Source organism: Geotrypetes seraphini, chromosome 1 (assembly GCF_902459505.1).
Source record: "Geotrypetes seraphini chromosome 1, aGeoSer1.1, whole genome shotgun sequence".
NCBI classification, from domain to species: Eukaryota; Metazoa; Chordata; class Amphibia; order Gymnophiona; family Dermophiidae; genus Geotrypetes; species Geotrypetes seraphini.
Window position 1 is genome coordinate 487,202,434 of NC_047084.1, and position 22,817 is coordinate 487,225,250.

General features: G+C 42.8%; 1 protein-coding gene across 2 annotated transcripts in view; it reads left to right on the forward strand.

The window, feature by feature from the left end:
* Window positions 1-22,817, forward strand: part of ECPAS (Ecm29 proteasome adaptor and scaffold) — a 336,957-nt gene that overhangs the window by 199,483 nt on the left and 114,657 nt on the right. For both annotated transcript variants that reach the window (XM_033926317.1, XM_033926309.1), the window contains exons 26-29: window positions 6,094-6,148; window positions 15,797-15,911; window positions 19,215-19,283; window positions 21,668-21,785. In XM_033926317.1, the coding sequence (XP_033782208.1) occupies window positions 6,094-6,148; window positions 15,797-15,911; window positions 19,215-19,283; window positions 21,668-21,785 (357 nt within the window). The remainder of the gene's footprint in view (window positions 1-6,093; window positions 6,149-15,796; window positions 15,912-19,214; window positions 19,284-21,667; window positions 21,786-22,817) is intronic.

A 22,817-nucleotide genomic window follows, 5' to 3' on the forward strand; every position in this document is an offset into this window, starting at 1 on the left:
CAGAGGGACCTGACGAGACTAGAGGAGTGGGCAAAAAAATGGCAAATGAGTTTCAATGTGGACAAATGCAAGGTCATGCATGTAGGGAAAAAGAACCCGATGTTCAGCTATAAAATGGGGGGAATATTGCTAGGGATGAGCGACCTTGAAAAAGACCTGGGGGTGATGGTGGACGCAACATTGAAGCCATCGGCGCAGTGTGCGACAGCCTCAAAGAAAGCAAACAGAATGCTGGGCATCATCAAAAAGGGTATCACAACCAGGACGAAAGAAGTCATCATGCCACTGTATCGTGCAATGGTGCGCCTGCACCTGGAATACTGTGTCCAGTACTGGTCGCCGTACCTCAAGAAAGACATGGCAGTACTCGAGGGAGTCCAGAGAAGAGCGACAAAACTGATAAGAGGTATGGAAAATTTTTCATACGCTGACAGGTTAAAAATGCTGGGGCTGTTCTCCCTGGAGAAGAGGAGACTTAGAGGGGACATGATAGAAACCTTCAAAATCCTGAAGGGCATAGAGAAAGTGGACAAGGACAGATTCTTCAAACTGTGGGGAACCACAAGCACTAGGGGTCACCCGGAGAAATTGAAAGGGGACAGGTTCAGAACAAATGCTAGGAAGTTCTTTTTTACCCAGAGGGTGGTAGACGCATGGAACGCTCTTCCAGAGGTTGTGATAGGCCAGACCACAGTACAGGGGTTCAAGGAAGGTTTGGATAGGTTCCTAAAGGATAAAGGGATTGAGGGGTACAGATAGAAGCAGAGGTAGGATATAAAAATGGTCAAATCACTTCACAGGTCAAAGGACCTGGTGGGCCACCGCGGGAGCGGACCACTGGGCGGGATGGACCTCTTGTCTGACCCAGTGGAGGCAACTTCTTATGTTCTTAAACAAAAACCCTACTCTTCACCTAAAATACTATGTACTCCTTAGCAAATCTAAAATGTTCAAATTACCCCTTTGTATTTCCTAATTTCACGACAATCCTTATGTAATTTGCCTTATATATTACGTAATACCATGCCAATTCTTATGTAATCCACCTTGAACCGCAAGGTAATGGTGGAATAGAAATCACTAATGTAATGTAATGTAATATGGGAACTAAACAATCTAGGGATTTTCAGCCAGATAATGGTTTTATGAGAAAACCGTTAAGTATTTCTGATTCCTGGAATTAAAAGTTAGGTGCTGGCCTACTGAAATGACCAGAGATGATTTGTTGAATTCTAGCACCCATTTCATTTTGTGAAGAGTAAAGTTATGTGGCTGCTGTGTTCTCGTACCTTTTCCCCATCACCTCATGTGTGTATATTTTTTTTTCTGACATTGAGCAGGATTGAGTCAGGCATACAAGTGGATGACATCATTGCATGCCAATGGAATGTAACAACTCTCCAAGAATTCAGAATTAAGGTTGAGCATGCATGACCCTTCCTGCATGCAGCAATCTTTTCAGTCTCCCTCAGTTTTGTTTTTTTCTGTTCTATTGAACAGATGTGAAAACAAAGTTCTCCCAATACTTGTTGAGAAGTTTTTCCTCTGTGTATTTTCCTACAATATTTTTTCTGTTTTACTAAAATAAAAAAAAATCCTTCTCTTTGATTTCTGTGGTGTGTCTTAACCAAAGTCAGGGTTATATGTCTGACCACAATGTGGTAGAAAGATCCAGATTTTAGTATCATATGCCAAGTGTTTAATCTACCTTGGATCTGGCTGTGATCTCTTGCCTCTCTGGACCTACAACCTTAACTGGTTTCAGAATCATTAAAGAGGCAAAGGTTTCTACTTGAATGGCAAAAAAGGGCTTCTTCTGCATAGAAATCAGCTTAGCTCTAACCCTCAAAGATGAAACAGTTCACTTACTAAAGAGAGTAGGCTGCTTCATCAACTTGAAGAAATAAACCTTGTGCCCCACAACCAAGATTTCTTCATATTATTCTAGAGACTCTGCAAATAAAAGCTCTTCTGCAGCCAGCCAGTAGAATATCTGATGCTGCTTGGTTGCAAAATTCAAACTTCTGCCTCACACAGTCAAAGCCTAACAAATATTAGGATATATAACTGTAGTAGTACATGTTGTCCCATTTTCCCACCTAAAAATTAGGTGTCAGTGGGATATCAAGTGCTGTGAAATTAATATATCCAGTATCTTGTCTTCTACACTATCAGTTCAACTATAAATTATGTGGCAGAAGTGGATGTCTGCATACAACCAGACTGCAGGTATCCTATTTGTAAATCAGTGGAGTATCAGTTATAACAGGATTTCACCCTCAGTTAAGGAGCCCACTTAGACTCCCACCATAGTCAGTAAACTGGTTGTAGTTCAAAACCAGTCATCTAAAGCAGATATTTTGCTCCTTCAAAGTAGCTCTCTATTTTCTCCAGAATCAATAAGTTTTGGTTCATATGGACAACCAAGTTGTCATGTTTTTTATCAGCAAGCAGGGAGGGATGAGATCCCTCTATTGGGAATCAATAAGGATTTGAGACAAGCTGCTTATGTATGTGGGGTTCAGCACCAGATTAGACAACAGGCTTAGCAAAGTTATTCAGCTGCATGAGTGGTCCCTGTATTGAAGAACTCTGCACAACATCTTCCAGTCTTTGGGGATTTCAGACTGTTTACTTGCAGCAAAAATGCCAAGGTACAATTCTTTTGCTTACTATGACCAACCTTATATCAATTATGTAGGAGTGTCTTAGCTGTATATTGTAAATCAGTGACCCTAGCCCTTCACAAACGGACCACTCAACTCTCTCTATGTTGGTTCAAATAATATGAATTTAATAATCAAGTAATAAAATCTTACAGGAACAAATCACACAGCATACAGAGTGATAGAGCATACACCAGACTGATGGAGAACTTCCGATGAGTTCTGAAACTATGGTCCAGGGAGCTTTCTTTTATATGATTCTGGCAGCTCTGGCCCACGTTGGTGCATGTTACATTTCACACTTTCATTGGTTAATTATATTCATTATCTCATATATTAAGCTATGGATTGGTTAAAATGATTGAGTGATTCTGTGTCACGCCTTTTTCCATATGCTTCTCCCTCACTTCCCCATAAGTGTTCTCTTAATATATCAAGACCCTCCCTCGAGCACCTGGGCCTAACGGTTTTCCAGCTCTGTGGTTAGCCTTCTTGTATACTTCTGTCCGTGGTTCGTCTTTCCTCTGATGAAAGTTATCATGTTGCTTATATTTTTCATCAGAATTGTTTTTCTCTATAACTACGCTCGCTGTTTCTAGGAAAAAGCAGAAGTGTCTTTCACAGTTCACAGCTTCTCTCAGAGTTTGACAATTTCTAGTCAGAGAGCCTATTTGCTTTTTCAGCAACCATTTTAGGTCTTAGCTGTACTGGCCTTGCTTTGGCCTGCTACTGCTGTGACAGGGAAATTCTTGGGGTTCTTCACCTGAGCTTACAAGACTTTCCTCCCCCTCCTCACAATTATCAAAATGTTATATAACCCCAAGTATTCAAAATATTCATCCAACATTCTTGAGGTTCTAAAATCTCTTCATTAATCTAATCAGACCTCAGCAGTACCACTTATGGCATAACATTAGCCACTAAGTATTCAACACCCAACTCTTCTTCAGTCCATTTTAAATCTTTTTTCATTGCAATCTTTGTTTGTATTTAAATCACTTAATTTATCTTTAGTTTTACATATCCTACACCCCTTAACATAAATAGTTAGAACTTATCTTTTAAACATTCAGGGTATTGTTGTCCATTCAGCCTCGGGGATTATTAATCCAACATACTACATTTTTCACTGGTTAGGCTTTATCAAGGAACCCCTTTTTAGACTGTTACACCTGTTCATCCCCTACATTCTTCCACTGGTCATCAAGAGACTGAAGTCAATAGATTCTTGTTTTAAAAATGGGAGGAAAATGAACTACACTTAATTTTCCCATGGCTATGAAAACTACTCCAGGACTGATATGATATTAGTGGAGATCGCCATGACTAAGAGGGTAAGAGGCTGTGGTTGAGCCAATTGCATGTTTGACCACAACTCCATGCAGGAAAAAGCTTAAGGGAACTATTTATGAAAGCTAAAGGGGTGGGGGAGAAGGAATCTACTTTCAGCACTGTATGAGGCCTACTCCCCAGAGAGAGAGAATTATATTGGGGATGTGGACATGAGGGAAAATGTTGTTATAACTGATGGGGATTCCTGATTGTCCAATGAGTTTGTTGAATTGTAGCAGGTAAGATTAAGGAAGCTGTATGGGGGTAGGGGAGGTAAAGCTGATCCCAATACAAAGTGTATTAATAGAGCATCGAGAAGAAGGTTTGGATCTAGTTCCGAAAAAGTTCATGGCATTTGTGGGGGCAAGATATTGGACATGGGAAGAGCTCTTTTCAAAGGTAGAACTTTGGGGCAGAATAAGGGAATTTAATATTATGTGTGAGATTAATAGCCCTTAGGAATTGTAGGGTAAAGTGATTCAAACAGCTATGTGGAAGATACCAGTGAGGGAGAGAAAGTTGATCAATGTCCTGCTAAGCAGGAGAGGGTGGAATTGGGGGTACCTTAAATAGTGATAGAATAAGAGGGGGAAGAAGGAACATGGTAAGGGAGGAGGTAATTTGGAAAAGCTTCTGATGCTTTAATGTTAGTTTTATACAGTTGCTGGTTCATTGAGGTACTGTATGTACCAGATGATGTATGGTGAAGTTATTAAAAAAAAAATTATTTGAAAAAGTGAATAATGATTATTTTCCAGGCTGGGACTTCCTTTTTTTAAAAAATTCTTTATTCATTTTTAAACTTTCATCAAGTGTACAAAAATTCATAATAAACACTATTAATTAGACCACTTGAACATCTTATCAGTGTATCTTATAAATATAAATGCAACCCTCCCCCCACCCTCCCTCCAAGCCCATTATTCATTATAAGATCATAAACCCTCCAATTGAAACCCTCCCCCACCCAACACCAAGTGGTGTATAATTAATAGAAATTAATAATTAATAGGCTGGGACTTCTAATGTCTATACAAGGCATCTCCCAGAAAACTACCTACCAGACATACCTGTATATTCTAGTGGAGGTTTTTTCCATAAATGGTTACAACTGCTTTCATTGTTCACCTCACACCACATTGTTCTACTTGCACCATATTGTCTAAGGCAGTGATTCCCAACCCTGTCCTGGAGGAACACCAGGCCAATCGGGTTTTCAGGCTAGCCCTAATGAATATGCATGAGAGAGATTTGCATATGATGGAAGTGATAGGCATGCAAATTTGCTTCATGCATATTCATTAGGGCTAGCCTGAAAACCCAATTGGCCTGGTGTTCCTCCAGGACAGGGTTGGGAACCACTGGTCTAAGGCTCCAAACTTCATCAAAGGACATCTCGGTGCTTTTTCAGCCCATTATGCTCTGGTTGATAGGTTTTCAGTTGCTCAATGTGCTATAATTTCTAGATCTTGAAGTTTTTCATGTCAGAATATCATTATGAAAGCCTCTTGTCCTTTGGAACCCCAATATCATCCTTACATCTCTGATAAAGTTGCCATTTGAATCCATGGAGTCTGCTTCATGTAAGAATGCTATCTGAAAAGTGATTTTTCTAGAAGCAGTTATCTCAGCTAGAAAAATAAGTGAACTTCAAGCCTTATGAACCATATACTCCATTTCAATTGGGCTACCCTGAGTTTGGGAGTCACCCACTTGTATGCCTGCCTTAATGCTCTTGTTGACAGAAAAAGCATTGGTACTTTTCTTATACATCAGAATTGATCAGGCACAAAGTCCCTCACACTTCCCTGAGAACTGCATTATTTCTTGAGCTATGGAACTAACAGAGATTACTGTGGAGATTGCTGCAATCAGGAAGGACCAGGCTTGCTCAGAACTTTACACTTCATTCTGAGTTCTGGGTAATCATGCCAGTGATTTGTAACATCATCATCTACGTGTGCCTAATCCTACTCTCTACAGAAGACACTTGCTACTGGTAAGCAACTGTATTATAATTCCTGAAATTGGGAGTGGATGGGAGGAGAAATTGGAAGTTAACTTTGTTTTTGTGTCCTTTTCTTTTGCCTTGTAGTCTCATCTCAAGGAGATTCAGAGTGCATTTATCTCCGTTCTGTCTGAAAATGATGGTAGGTAATGTGCATGTTTGAAAAATAATTTATCAGTGAAAGAAGCTATTGTGGACATGCATTTCAAATGTGTAAAACAAAATACTAAAAGGTTTTGACATAATAGAGCAAGAAGCATCATTATTGACGTTGTCAAATGTGACTCGGCGGGAGGCCATAGACTAAAATTGAGGGGCGACAAGCCCAGGACTAATGTCAGAAAGTTCTGTTTTACACAGCGAGTGGTGGACGCTTGGAATGCTCTCCCGGAGCAGGTGGTGACGGAAATCTCCATTATGGGATTCAAGTGCAAGTTGGACGCACACCTGCTTGCAAATCACATTGAGGGATACGGGAAAACAGGGTCTTCATCAGGGAACACCTAGGACGTAAACAGGGAACACCTGGATTGGCCTCCGCGTGTGCGGGCCACCGAACTAGATGGACCAATGGTCTGATTCGGTGGAGGCATTTCTTATGTTCTAACTATTTTTTCCCCTATGCTTAAGGTTTAGATACCTACAAACAGTGCTTTTTTTCCCCTAAGAAGAAAAAGATACTGTTACTCATACTGGGCCCAGCTTTAGGGGGTGGGCTGGCTTCAGCTCCGCCTCCACAGTAGCTATACCCTATCAGCTGCACCTTATGCTTGGAGCAAACTACCTGACTCACTACGTCAAGCTCCATCTCTGGCGGTATTCAAATCCAGACTTGAAGCCCACCTTCTAAGCACCAATATCTGTCTTAACATTCCGTCTGTAATCCCTCCACATAAGCACTGTGTATAGATACACCTTGTCCAGTTTGTTTTGTCTTAACTGGATTGTAAGCTTTTTTGAACAGGGACTGACTCTGCTTTTTTTTGATGTACAGCGCTGCATATCTCTAGTAGTGCTATAGAAATGATAAGAAGTAGTAGTAAAATATAAAAAGGGGTATATACTACAAAATATGAAAACTTTGCAAACTCTGAGCATACTCAGCAAAACTAGTTAACCAGCCTGGAAAATTACCCCTGACCCTGCACAGTTGGACCATCAAAGTGTTAAAAAATAAATACGCATATTCCTTCTGTTATCCCAGGACAAGCAGGCAGCCTATTCTCACATGTGAGTGACGACATCCACATAGCCCGGATGCGGACAGCCTTGCAAGCAGACTTGCTTGAAGAAACTCAGAAGTTTCGAGTCTGCCGCACCGCACATGCGTGAGTGCCTTCCCGCCCAGCACAGGGCGCGTCTCCTCAGTTCTCAGTTTTCCACGGAGCCAAGAAGTCCATCCTTGACGCTCTGCACTGAACTAAGTTTGCTTCGTGGCTTCTCTCACCGCAGCTTATGTTTTATTTCTTTATTACTGTGTCGCTGTGCTGCTTTTATTTCGGGTTTTTTTTTTTTTTTAAAGTAGAATTCGTTGTTTTTTCATCAAGTGACGGCGGGCCTTACTGCACGCCTTCAGCCTGCGGGCTTCGATTTTGTGGCAGCTAAAGTCAGAGCCATGGCAGCTTCAGTAGCTTTCCTCAGATCCAGTCCTATTGAAGAAATATGCAAAGCTGCCACCTGGTCCTCGGTTCATACTTTCACCTCTCATTATTGTCTGGATGCTTTCTCTAGACGGGATGGCCATTTTGGCCAGAGGATATTACAAAATTTATTCTCCTAAGTTGCCAAAGCTCCCACCATCCCATTCTGGTTAGCTTGGAGGTCACCCATATGTGAGAATAGGCTGCCTGCTTGTCCTAGGATAAAGCACAGTTACTTACCGTAACAGTTGTTATCCAGGGACAGCAGGCAGCTACCTCCCCTGATTGGCTTCTCTGCTAGCTATCTGAACTGAGGAGACGCACCCTGTGCTGGGCGGGAAGGCACTCGCGCATGCGCGGTGCAGCAAACTCAAAACTTCTGAGTTTCTTCAAGCAAGTCTACTTGTGAGGCTGTCCGCATCCAGGCTTCGTGGATGACGTCACCCACATGTGAGAATAGCTGCCTGCTGTCCCTGGATAACACCTGTTACGGTAAGTAACTGTGCTTTCTGTGCAAATATACAAATGTATTCTCAAAACTAACATATTTTTCTTTAGCACTGATCTTTCATGTTCATCTTTCTTCAATTTTTCTTTTGCCTCATCACATCTAGTGTTTAAGCAACTTCTTTTTATTGCATCTTTCTATTTTTCCATATCTTCCTTTCCATCATACTTAGCATCTTCTCTTCCCTTGCATCCATGTCCAACAACTCTACTCCCCTCTCCTAGAATTCCACTGTCTCTTCTCTCCTCTCTTGCTCATCAACCCTTCTCCTCCCTGTCTAGCATTTCTTCCTTACTCCATCTATCTCTTCCTCTGTTCCTTTTCTCTTAATCCAGTACTGCACTCGCTTTCCTTTCTATGTTGCTTCTGCTGCCATCACCATCAATCCTGGGTGTGCAGCAGAAATGGGGGAGGGGAAAAAAAAAGATAATGAGGGGTCTTGGAGCCTGTGCCCATGCTCAGAATGTACTGGTCCCACCCCTAGCACAGATTTTCTCTATTAGAGGGGGAAAACCAGCAGATGCTGAGAACATGCATAGGCTGTAAGGCCCTGTGCTGCTGTTTACGTTCTCTTCTGCTGTAAAGTCAGGTGGTCACTATAGGTGCATTTTGAGGGAGGTACACAGGGGAAAAAATGCTAAATGTATTTGTATTAGCGGATGAAAGGCCCTGCCCATCAATGATAGATACTATGAAGTTGATTTTTGAAAGCACTTACACTGTTGTGATGCTGACTGCATAAGATTCCCAGGAGCTGATCATGTAACTTTGGCAGTCTTATTAACAAAACTGCCAAAGTTACATGTTTAAAAAATGGGACATGGTTTGGAGTGGCATGATGGTGAGCAATAAAGTTATATAGTCAGTGGCAAAATTTAGTTTCTAAACAGATAAACTTAAATGCCCAAATAGTGACATGTAAGTAACAATCTAATTTAGTTCAGCCTAAATGTTTAAAGTTATTTTCAAAGACAGCATTTATGTAGAAAGTGCTGCTGGAAATACATAGAACTTTAAATGTACAAGTTGCAGCTGTGCCAATGAAAATATTTGTGTTATCCCAGGACAAGCAGGCAGGTATTCTCACTAGTGGGTGATGTCATCCGACAGAGCCCCGATACGGACATCTTGCAAGCATGTCTTGCTTGAAGAAACTCAGAAGTTTTGAGATGCCCGCACCGCGCATGCGCCAGTGCCTTCCCGCCCGATGTACCGGGCGTGTCTCCTCAGTTCTTTTCTTTCCGCGGAGCTGAGAAGTTTCACTTCATTCTGCGCTGACTGAATTTCAGTATATTTGCCTTCTTTATTCCGCGTTTCTTGTTTCTTTGAATTTATTTCAATTTTATTTTATATTTTCAAAAAAAAAAAAAAGTTAAAATTATTTCTTCCGGCGTTTCGGCCGGGCCGGCCTCGTGGCTGCGGCCTAGTGCCTTCGACCTTGCAGCGTCGATTTTCCGGCCTATGTCCCGGCCAATCACCGGCTTTAAGAAGTGCAGCAAGTGCCAGCGTGCGATTTCGTTGACGGACCCACATCGACGCTGTCTTCAGTGTCTTGGTCCAGAACACGTTCCGAAATCGTGCCGGCCTTGTTCCACGCTCACTGCGCGCTTGTTTAAACGGCGCTGCTTGCTCTGGGAGTCGATGTTTAAGATGGATACTGCCAAGGAGCCGTCTGCTTCAACTTCTGCTGATGTTTCGCCGGTCCGGTCGAAACCTGCATCGACGACTCCTGCATCGGGCATTGTGAAGTCGGCATCGTTCACACCGACTTCAGCATCGAGTTCGACACCGGTGCCTGTCTCCGTCTCCTCGGTTCAGGTACCGCCTTCCACTGTCCCTCCGGTGGTCATCAAAGTGCCTAAAGCTAGCAAGCAGAAGCACTTGGCCACAAAGGAGCGCGAAGACCGTGCTGGAGGACCCCCTTTCGGTGCGGATCCCTCCATATCGGCTTCGCTGCGATCCCTGCTGGAAGCTCAGTTTGTCGAGCTTATGCAGTCTATGGGACCCCGGCTTATCGCCTCTATTCAGGGTGACCTCCCGGTCCCGGTCCTGGGGGGCGGACCGCCCCCTCCCCCTCCTCCTCGTCGTTCGATCTCACTGCTCGACGAGGAGGATCGGCGGAGAGCGGCGGAAGCCTCCGGGCGGGCTTCCTTTGGGGATATGCCGCCTTTGGAGCCCATCACACCTCCTCGACATCAGGGTACTAGGTCGGCCCCTGATAATCGGAGTCCTGGGCATACTGCATCGCAGGAAGAGTTCTTCCGCACTCCGTACCAGACCTGGGTGGCGCTGCGTGAGTCCGCCTCCTTGCCACCTCTGCGATCCACTGCATCTAGTCCTATCCATTCCTTGGAGGCTTCTGGGGATCGTGCGATGCATAGAAGATCTCGTTCCCCATCCCGTCACCGGGAGGGGCATCGTTCTCGACACTCCTCTCGACACTCCTCACGTCATTCAGAGGTGTCTCCGTAAAAGAAGATACAGCGAATGGGATACTCCTCGTCGGATTTATCCCCGCCTGAGGGACCGGAGTATGAGGAACCGACTACTTCCTATTCTCCTTGCTGCTCCCAGCTCTCTCTGGACCCGGAGGCTTCCACTTCTTCTAGTCCGTCTCGCCGGCCGGCGCTGGCGGACCAACTGTCCTTTTCCTCCTTCCTCCGACAAATGGCGGATGACTTGGATGTGACTTTGGACACTGGTTCTCGATATTCTAAGGAGTATCTGGACACCATGCATTTGCCTCACCCTCCGGCGGAGACGCTCCGGCTTCCTCTGCATAAACTGCTGGACCAGACTTTCATGTGTTGTTTTGAGACACCGTATTCCATCCCTGCAGTTCCCAGTAAGTTGGATGCTCGATACCGCATCGTCCACCACAAGGGGTTCGAGGGGGCACAACTATCTCATCAGTCCCTTCTGGTCGAGTCCTCCCTCAAACGTTCTCATCCCTCCCAAGTCTACGCCTCAGTACCACCGGGCCGAGAAGGGAGGACGATGGATAAGTTTGGTAGACGTATCTACCAGAACTCGATGATGGCGACTCGGGTGCTCAATTACAATTTCTTCTTCTCTTCATATTTGGATTTCTTCTTGCCGGTGCTCCGCAAGTTCATCCCTTTCATCGATGCTCAGGCTCGATTCGAGTTTGAAGAGATGGTGGCGACCCTTTCCCAGTTACGCCTGCAGCTGATGCAATCCTCCTACGATGCCTTCGAGCTCTCGGCACGCGCTGCGGCCTGTTCGGTCGCCATGCGTCGCCTGGCATGGCTTCGTACCATTGATATGGATCCGAACCTCCAAGACAGACTTGCAAATGTGCCTTGTGCGGGGGCGGATCTATTCGATGAGTCTATCGAGACTGTTACTAAGAAGCTTTCGGATCATGAGAAGTCCTTCCAGTCTATTCTGCGGCCTAAACCCAAGCCTCAACAGTCTCGCCCCTCTAGGCCGCCTTTGATTTACCAGCGGCGGTATCAGCCGAGGCAGGCTCCTCCTGCGAGACAACCGGCGAAGAGACAGCCTCCACAGAAGCCTCAGCAGAAGCCTCAGATGCCGGCTGCACCCAAGGCTACTCAGCCTTTTTGACTCTATCCCAGGGAGCATAACCGACCTCGTTCTGTCTCCCCCCGTTTTTCCCATTGGGGGTCGTCTCCATCATTTTTGTCATCGATGGGAGACCATCACCACGGACCTTTGGGTCCTTACCATCGTAAGAGAGGGATACTCTCTTCATTTCCATCGGGTCCCTCCGGACCACCCGCCAAGAGAGTATCCTTCCAACTTGACGCAGACCGCTCTTCTCCTTCAGGAGGCTCAGGCTCTGCTTCGGCTTCGGGCCGTCGAGCCGGTTCCTTTCGATCAGCAAAACCAAGGGTTTTACTCACGGTACTTCCTTGTCCCGAAGAAGACGGGCGATCTGCGTCCCATTTTGGACCTTCGAGTCCTCAACAAGTTTTTGGTCAAGGAGCGGTTCCGTATGCTGACCCTTGCTTCTCTCTATCCCCTCCTCGAGCAGAACGATTGGTTATGCTCTCTGGATCTCAAGGAGGCCTACACTCACATCCCCATTCATCCGGCCTCCCGCAGTTCCTCAGATTTCGGGTGGGACATCTGCATCTGCAGTATCGAGTGCTTCCATTCGGCCTTTCATCGTCTCCCAGAGTCTTCACGAAGTGTCTGGTGTGGTGGCCGCTGCACTCCGGAACATGGGTCTTCAGGTGTTTCCATACCTCGACAACTGGCTCATCAAGGCCCCGTCAGCTCCAGAGGTCATTTCGGCGACCTTGACTACCATTTGTTTCCTGCAAAGCTTGGGCTTCGAGATCAACTTTCCCAAGTCACATCTTCAGCCCACCCAGTCTCTCCCCTTTATCGGGGCGGTCCTGGATACCATTCAACTCCGAGCATTCCTTCCTCCTCAACGCATGGATGCTCTCCTTCTACTCTGCCAGTCGGTGTCTTCTCGCCAATCCATCTCGGCGAGACACATGATGGTCCTCTTGGGCCACATGGCATCTACAGTTCATGTGACGCCTTTTGCCAGACTACATCTTAGAATTCCTCAATGGACCTTGGCATCTCAGTGGACTCAGGTGTCCGACCCGTTATCCCGTCACATTGTTGTCACTCCTGCTCTACGGCAGTCTCTTCTCTGGTGGATGACCTCTTCGAATCTATCCAGAGGTTTGCTGTTTCACACTCCTCCCCACCAGAAAGTTCTCACGACCAATTCTTCGAACTATGCCTGGGGGGCTCATCTGGATGGTCTTCGCACTCAGGGGTTCTGGACCAGTGCGGAACGACTCCATCAAATCAATCTTCTGGAGCTCAGAGCCATCTTCAATGCTCTCCAAGCTTTTCAGCATCTGCTTCACGACATGGTGGTCCTTATTCGCACAGACAATCAGGTCACCATGTATTATGTCAACAAACAAGGGGGCACGGGCTCGGCCCCTCTTTGCCAGGAAGCTCTTCGAGTCTGGGATTGGGCTGTTCGCCACAACGCCTTCCTCAAGGCTATCTACATTCAGGAGAAGGACAACGTCTTGGCAGACAAATTGAGTCGTCTTCTCCAGCCTCACGAATGGACCCTCCATTCCGACCCCCTTCATCAGATCTTTGCACAGTGGGGGACGCCTCAGATGGACCTCTTTGCGGCCCCCCACAACTTCAAACTGCCTCAGTTTTGCTCCAGGATCTACACTCCTCATCGCCTCGAGGCAGATGCCTTTCTACTGGATTGGGGGAATCGCTTCCTGTATGCGTTTCCTCCATTTCCTCTCATCCAAAAGACTCTGGTCAAGTTGAGATCAGACCATGCCACCATGATTCTGATTGCTCCTCGGTGGCCCAGACAACCTTGGTACTCCCTTCTACTTCAACTCAGCAGCAGGGAGCCAGTACTTCTTCCAGTGTTTCCTTCACTACTTACTCAACATCAAGGTTCACTACTTCATCCCAACCTGCAGTCTCTCCACCTGACAGCTTGGTTCCTCTCAACGTAACTCCTCACCAGTTCTCCCAAGCAATGAGGGAGGTCTTGGAGGCTTCCAGGAAGCCTGCTACCCGACAATGCTATTCCCAAAAATGGACTAGATTCTCTTCTTGGTGTATTTCCAATGCCACGGAGCCTCAGCGAGCCTCCCTATCCTCTGTGTTGGACTATCTTCTACACCTGTCTCAGTCTGGTCTCAAGTCTACCTCTATACGAGTTCACCTGAGTGCTATTGCGGCTTTCCATCAGCCTCTACATGGGAAACCTTTGTCTGCTCATCCTGTGGTTTCCAGATTTATGAAAGGACTTTTTCATGTCAACCCTCCTATCAAACCTCCTCCTGTGGTTTGGGATCTCAATGTTGTCCTGTCTCATCTCATGAAGCCTCCGTTTGAACCTCTCAACAAGGCTCCACTTAAGTATCTCACCTGGAAGGTGGTTTTTCTGGTGGCCCTCACGTCTGCTCGCAGGGTCAGTGAGCTTCAGGCCTTGGTGGCGGACCCACCTTTCACAGTATTCCATCATGACAAGGTGGTCCTCCGCACTCACCCGAAATTCCTGCCTAAAGTGGTCTCTGAATTTCACCTCAACCAATCCATTGTGCTTCCAGTATTCTTTCCAAAGCCTCATTCTCATCCTGGAGAATCAGCTCTTCACACTCTGGACTGTAAACGTGCTTTGGCTTTCTACTTGGATCGCACCAAACCACACAGAACTGCTTCTCAACTTTTCGTCTCCTTTGATCCAAACAAGTTGGGACGACCTGTATCGAAGCGCACCATCTCCACCTGGATGGCGGCTTGTATCTCTTCCTGCTATGCCCAGGCTGGATTATCCCTTCCTTGTAAGGTCACAGCCCATAAGGTCAGAGCAATGGCAGCCTCTGTTGCCTTCCTCAGATCGACACCGATTGAGGAGATTTGTAAGGCTGCCACTTGGTCCTCGGTTCATACATTCACCTCTCATTATTGTCTGGATACTTTCTCCAGACGGGATGGACAGTTTGGCCAAACAGTGTTACAAAATTTGTTCTCTTAAGTTGCCAACTCTCCCACCATCCCATTGGGGTTAGCTTGGAGGTCACCCACTAGTGAGAATACCTGCCTGCTTGTCCTGGGATAAAGCAATGTTACTTACCGTAACAGTTGTTATCCAGGGACAGCAGGCAGCTATTCTCACGTCCCACCCACCTCCCCTGGGTTGGCTTCTCAGGCTAGCTACCTGAACTGAGGAGACACGCCCGGTACATCGGGCGGGAAGGCACTGGCGCATGCGCGGTGCGGGCATCTCGAAACTTCTGAGTTTCTTCAAGCAAGACATGCTTGCAAGATGTCCGTATCGGGGCTCTGTCGGATGACATCACCCACTAGTGAGAATAGCTGCCTGCTGTCCTTGGATAACAACTGTTACGGTAAGTAACATTGCTTTTTGGCTGAGATGTGCAATTTTAATATTGCAGTCCATTTATTAGCTTGACCCTTTTTTTTTTTTTTTAAAGGTTTCTCTATGAATAGTGGTCTTACTGTAAAACAAAAGAAAACAAACCGTGGAGAGATACAATGTTCTTGACTTTCCTTCAAGATATCTTTGAACAATGGTAAAAGAAGACCACATCAAACGTATAAAAGACTACCGTGACCCGACACGGGCCGTGTTTCAGCTGACAAGCTTTTTTCAAGGGTCCAATCAATAACTAACAGGTAGTTAGTATTGCGGAAATAATTTGTAGTCTTGAAGAGTCCGAAATGAAAATAAGATAGTTGTACTACGAATCAGCACATAGCACTTGGCTTGATCTTAATTTCGGACTCTTTAAGACTGCAAATTATTTCTGCGATACTAACTACCTGTTAGTTATTGACTGGACCCTTGAAAAAGGCTTGTCAGCCAAAACACGGCCCATGTCGGGTCACGGTAGTCTTTTATATGTTTTTTGTGAACTTCTTTTACCATTGCTCGAAGATAATCTTGAAGAAATAAAGGAAAGTCAAGAACATTGTATTCCTCCACAATTTGTTTTCTTTTGGATTGCTCCTTCTTCTGTGGAACATTGGGGCTTCTTGTTTTTGTGCTTCATAGTGGTATCACTGTACCATTACTGATTTGAGAGAAACATAATTACTCATTGTACACAATCTGTTGCAGAACTTAGCCAAGATGTTGCATCCAAAGGTCTTGGGTTGGTATATGAACTTGGCAGTGAGCAAGATCAGCAGGAGCTGGTGTCCACACTTGTGGACACACTCATGACTGGGAAAAGGTACTGTGAATCTCTGACTTTTCAATGTGTACACCACTATTTTTCCTTAATAGTAAAATGAGAGAGAAACATTAGTGAGCAGTGCATCTTTTGTCTGGGCTCTATCAATAAATGTATTGCTGTACAGAATTTAAGAGATCTAATTTGGTTAATCTTAATTGATTAATACAGAGTTTATATACCTATTCTACATATTAATTTTATCTGACTAGAATACTTTGTGAAGTGTGTGGATAAGTAGTAGTAGTAAATGTGTATAATAGGGAAATGATAAAAATAAACTCTACAGGTCCAGCTGAATTTCAATCCCTACACCAGATCCTTAACAGCATTTTATGTATGAGATTGATGTAGAGACAATTTAACATGATAATGTAAAACAAGAAATAAAATCAAGACAGGTACATAAGTTTGGATGAAATGTGATTGACAAGCCAGTTAAAGCTTTAAAAGTGGGATTAATGTGCATGCTTCTTTTATACTTTTGATGTCTATATTGTTGTGTTGCATAGCAATATAAGGAAATAGAAATTTTATTAAATGCTATGATGATCTGCAATAATTTGTTGGGTTATTGGTTTCCTTCAGCTAGATCCGTTGGCTGTTCTCTTCTTTGCTGGGCCAAAAAATCTTCAGAATTATTTTTTGTTCAATTGGAATCAGCCTTCCTGATGCTGTTGTGTTATGAGTCTTCATTCTCGGCTTCTGGGGTGCTGCAATTTATTTTAAAATGCTGCTTCTCTGTCTAAACCAGCTATTTATTGCTGCAGCAATCTTCTGCCAGAAGCTACAGACCATGATTCTCTTCAGAACCTTATGTAAAGTAAAACCTTGGTTTGTGAGCATAATTTGTTCCAGAAGCATGCTTGTAATCCAAAGCACTTGTACATCAAATCGAATTTCCCCATAGGAAATAATGGAAACTCAGATGATTTGTTCCGCAACCCAAAAACTTTAATACAAAATGCTATATGTATTTGTATTGCAAAACATCGCTTGTTTAGAACAGTCACTACACTCCTGCAGTGTCAGAGAGAGAACCATCGGCTCAGTTGTGATGCATGTATACTGTATGTATGTACTTGTATTATAAGACATTGCTTGTATATCAAGTTAAAATTTAAATTTAACTTGTTGCAAGATTTGAAAATGAATTAAAAAAAAAAAATTGAATAAAATGTTTTGCTTGTCTTGCAGAACACTACTTGCAAGCCAAGGTTTTACTGTACTTGCTCCCTAAATCTGGAAACTTAGTTTTATCATTGTACCATTACAAGGATTACCTTCTCCATGTGGGGGGACTTCACCTTGTCTCTCTTACTCTTAAATTTATTTCTAGCTACATTACTTACTCTAGGACAATCTTTAGGATTTAACTTATTTGTCTATGCTGATGACATTCAAATTTTCTACAAATTAAACACCAATACCACTACTGAAATTACTGATAAATCTCATCTCCATTACCAATTGGTTTGCTCAACACAAGTTAAAATTAAACCCTGACAAATCTAAAGTCATCTTATTTGACCCAAAGAACACTCTAAGCCATCAACTCCTATTCTATTAGATAATACACCTGTTCCAGTCATAGACTCTACTTGTATCCTAAGAATAATACTTGACTCCAACTTACATTTACTAACCACATGTCACAGGTGGTCAAGTGCTCCTTTTTCAAGCTTCAGCAAATAAGATCAATTCGTTCACTAATCTTCATTCTAGCACTTAACATCCTCTGCAGTTCCCTCCTCGCAAGTATCAGAAATAAAGACTTATGTACACCTCAGATCATTTAGAACACAGCTTTTTGGTTAATACACAACACATGAAAATAAGATCACATAACTCCCTTGCTAAAAGAATCACTTTGGCTTCCAATCACCCATCGAATCACTTACTTTTGTTAAACCAGAAGGAGAGTTTTGTATTACAGACTAATGAGCCCCCATACGTTTCACGACTACCAACACCCTACACCCCTTTACAGACACTCGGATCTGCAGACCAAAAACCTATCGGGAAATAATCTATGAAAATATCCGCCAATCCATTTTCTCCATCCAAGGCCCTACCCTTTGGAATTCACTCTCTGCTACTTTGCACCTTCAAACCTCCCTTGAGAGGTTTAAATCTGACTTGAAAGCTTTTCTTTATAAAGATGCAGACTCCTAAGCTGATTCCCCACTCCTCATACAGTTGGATCAGGGTGATCATCTTAGAGATGCAAAATGGTATTCCTTTTGTGTTTCCCTTTCCCCACTATCCTTTATTGTAGTTCTACCCCTAGTCCTCGCAGTCATATCCATGTTGAACTTTGATTTCAAAATTGTAAGTCGTGTAACAATAAACTTTTATTGATCATGACAGGAATTGCCATCCAACATATTACTAATAACTGGAAAGACCACAGTAGACTTAATTTTAATTTCTGGTGGAACTCGTTGTGTCACCTATATAGAATGGAAAGATCACTGGCGGTACAGAATGGAAATTATAAAAATTTTATAAAAATATGGGAGCCATTAACATCTTTTTGTCATGATTAAATGCCATTTTTCTATTAATTATACACCACTTAGTGTTGGGAGGGTTTCTATTGAAGGGTTTATGATCTTACAATTAATAATGGGCTTAGAGGGAGGGTGGAGGGAGGGATGCTTTTATGTTTATAAAGTATACTGATAAGATGTTCAAGTGGTCTATTTAGTATTGTTAATATGAATTTTGTACACTTGATGAAAGCTTAAAAATGAATAAAGAATTTAAAAAAAAAAAAAAATTGTAAGCCGCCTAGAAGGTTTTTCCCACAATAGGCAGGGTAAGAAATTTTAAATAAACTTGAAAATAGCATCCCCAACCAGCTTGAGGAACAAAAGGCAGACTCTGGATTCAGAACCAGGTCACCCTCGTACTAATGTTACACTCTTCATATCTATATATGCAAGGTCTGTTGTATTTGATTGCTTAATTTCTGTATCATCTGCACAGAGCAGAAATTAATAGTGACTTTGAAAGTTGTTCTGTGGTTGGAAACTGCATTTGATGGCTCCATGAAATACTGTATAAGCAGTGGTTTTCAACCCAGTCCTTAGGGACCACCTGGCCAATCAGGTTTTCAGGATATCCACAATATGTGTGAGAGAGATTTTACACACTGCTGCCTTGGTCTGCAAATCTCTTTCATGAATATTCATTATAGATATCCTGAAAACCTGACTGACCAGCCTGAGGACTGGGTTAAAAACCATTGCTGTTTTGTACTTAGGAAACTGGTTCAAAGATTCCTGTATGTTCTTTCAGAGCAAAGCATGAAGTATCTGGGGAAACTGAAGTATTTCAAGGGACCTCACTTGGAAAGACTCCAGATGGGTGAGTTTATACAATATAATTTAAACAGCAGGAGAATATAAATGTAAACATAACTTGGCTGACCTAAGTACTCAAACAGCATTGGATTTTATTAGCTATATTTTTGCAATCTAGTCTCTTCATTAATTGAAAGTATAGGATTAATCCAGGGACTACTTAGCTGATCTAGTGTCCATTGGGTTCATATTTGATGCACACATAATTGGTATCCGGATTTGCTGCTTTTTACCTGCCTTTCAGGTTGACATTTAAGCAAGCTGTTCTAGAGACATATTATTCCACATTATTTTAAAAATGTTTCTACATCTAAAACCAACTTTGATTAGACCACTTTTTGATTAGGCCACTTTTTTAATTTTTTTTTTTTTTTTTTAATGAGCCCCTTAGCATCTAAACAAAAATCCTCAGTCTTTTAGAGTCATAGAATAATGAAGTTTAACACATTTTCAAGAAAAACATAACAAATAACCTGCTCTCTGGCTCAGTTATAAAATAGCAACTTATAGAGATCAGGAAATATCCATATTCTGTTCCAAAAGAAAGAAGCATCTCTGTAATGAAGGATATGTTTCAAGGCAGACTACTATCATTAGAGCAAGTCCTGCTATCTTCAGGGGAACTTTACAGATAATCCATGAGATATAGTCTATCTGTCGGAGAGTCCTCTTTGTTAATGGCAAATTAAAGACCTTAACAAGGACTGATACAGATTCAGATGGGCTTTTAAAAATCTCACTAAAGTTTCACTTTACCATACTCTTTGGTGTACCCACTGGTGATCTGGATAGTTGAGGAAGGAAATTTTACATCTTGCCCTGGATTTTACAGGTCCCAAGCTTCCTATGTGTGATTATTTTATGTTTAACCAGAGCAGTAATACATTTCTGGATGTTTAATTGGGAGACCAACTCTCTCACTTTAGTCGTTTGTCCTGATTTTCTCTGGAACCGGTTCTTTAAGGAACTGGTTACCCCCGATATAAATGGGTGGATAAGAATCTTTTCAGGGAGGCAACCATGAGCTACAGGAAATTTAGGGTCATAATTTGGGACGTAGACAAAAATCCAAAAGCTTCACATAATTATTGTGCAGGCGAAAACGCCAAACTTAGTCCAAAATCACACCTTCTCTGCAAAATCTGAATTTCTTCCTCAAAATATGCTGACAGCATTACAGAATCTGAAGTATCTGTTATCCAATTATCCACAAACAGAGTCCGAGTTGGTGCTATCTCACATGCTGATGCAAGGACCCTTGCACTCTCTAGGTCTGCTACACTGAGCTACAAAACCAGCTCACAGATTCCAGAACACACAGTGCAGATCTGTTCCTTGGGGCTAAGGAAAATATCCATCCCCTCTGCAGCTCCAACACTCAAAACAATGCTGCACTCCAAGGCAGTCCCCTTAGCTGAACAGTAAAGGTACTGTAGATAGTAAGCATTGGTTGAGTCAGATTAGCATAGATTCTGGTGGGAAATTCCAAATCTTCCACTTCTGTTTCACTATGGCAGAGGCAAGAGGATATAAGTAAGAAGATACAAATCAAATTCACAGTGATGACCCCGAAGCTTTGTCAGTGCATTGCTGTTGGCCAGGCACCATTTTATATGCCCCCTCAATCATTCCGCTTCTTATCAGTTAGGAAATCATAAATTTACCTTTACAGGTTGAAAACCAGGACTCAGAGCTGTAAGTTTTTCCAAATTTATGTTGAATAGAGTAGATAACTGATGATCTTATTTATCTTACACCTGCATTTTTATGCACTTTAAATGGCTCATTGAATGCAGCTCTATTTGTTTGATTTGAAAAGGTACTTTGCTGCTGGCACAGACTGTAATGTTGTGACATGAGGGATCCAGACTTGGAGGTCCTATCTATCAGGGTGAATTGGATCTGAGTCAGTAATGGAGATGCTGATTCTTAGGCCCAGAGAGGATGTTGTCCAATTCTAAGGGTGCACCTTGAAGCTGGTATTCCTCTAGTTAGAAAGGGCTCCTTGGGCAGAGAAGAAAATAGTGAATTTAAAATGCCATTTATATTCTGCACCATACCCTTCAGAAGGGATCTAGATGTCAGTGCAAAGCCACAAGAAATGAAAAGAGTGTAAAGGGAGCTGTACCATTAAAGACAAATAGCACAGTAAACTATAAATTATGAAAATTGATGCAGAAATGCTGGAAATAATTCCTGAACTTTTCCCATATTAATGTTCATATACTGAATTGAGCATTCCCATGTGTGTATGACTGGAGCAGTATTTTTGCATGGTTTGACAAGTTATCATAGACTTTTTTGTACTTATTTTTAATAGAAAATTCTGCCTCTATGAAGTGAAACATATTATAGAGCCGCTTTTTATTCCCTGCTTGTCTTTCTAAGTCAGGGTCTATCTACATACAAGGAGCTGTGTGCTTTGGCTAGTGACCTCAGCCAGCCAGACCTGATTTACAAGTTCATGAACCTGGCTAACCATCATGCCATGTGGAACTCTCGCAAGGTAACGCCATAGCCAATATTACTACAAACCTCTCAGCATCTTTGCAGTATTATTCAGAAATGTAGGGCTTCCCTTCTAAAGAAGAGAGATATATGGACCAGTTTTCAAATAAGTGTAATATAAGAGACAAATATTCTACTATTAAAGCAAAATGTTACCTAATAATTTTGTTTTCACTTATTTTGGAGAATAAGATTCACTTTTTCATCTTATTTTATGTTGCCTTTTTCAGATGTGGTTATATTAAATAGTGACTGATAATCATTGACCATGTGGATATTACCTTGGCAGTGTATCTAAAATGAGCCGTTAGTTAATCTCATTTCCAGTAATGACTTCCAAGAGATTGATTGATATGTATATCGCAGCTCTTCTTCTGGATTGCAGATAAAATTATTAGGTAGCACAGGTGCTGGTGTAATGTCCTATTAGGGTAACATAGTAACATAGTAAATGATGGCAGATAAAGATGTGAATGGTCCATCCGGTCTGCCCAATAATTATTCACATCATGTCTCATGTCTGTACACTACATCTACAAAGAAGGCTGAGATCATAAGCCACATAACTGTCTTAGGAGTGAAGTTCATAACTTTTAAGGAATGCCACTTATCCGCACTGTTTGGTCTTGTCCTTGAGCTCATGGCACAGGCTGTCGGAGAATCAGCGAGGATAAAAGGGATGACTATTGGTGGGGAAAAGCGCAAGATTGCATTATATGTAGATGTGAACCCTCCAGGGTCAGGGAAATACCTACCTAATTGTAACTTACTTTGAGCTGCTCCTGAAAAAAGTGAGAGCAAAATAAAAATTAATTTTACAAGACCCACTCACGTCACTCCCTGAGTGTCTGAGAGTATGTAGAGAATGTTGTCAAATCTTGGGGGTAAAAATTGGATGAATCTACATCAATAGTTATGCTACTAAGATTAGAGGGAAATCAAGAAGACAAGAGCCGCCACTTCTTCCCATTACAGTGGAGCTTGATTTTACTAGCTACCTAGGAATTACCCTACTACTTTCTTAGCCTAT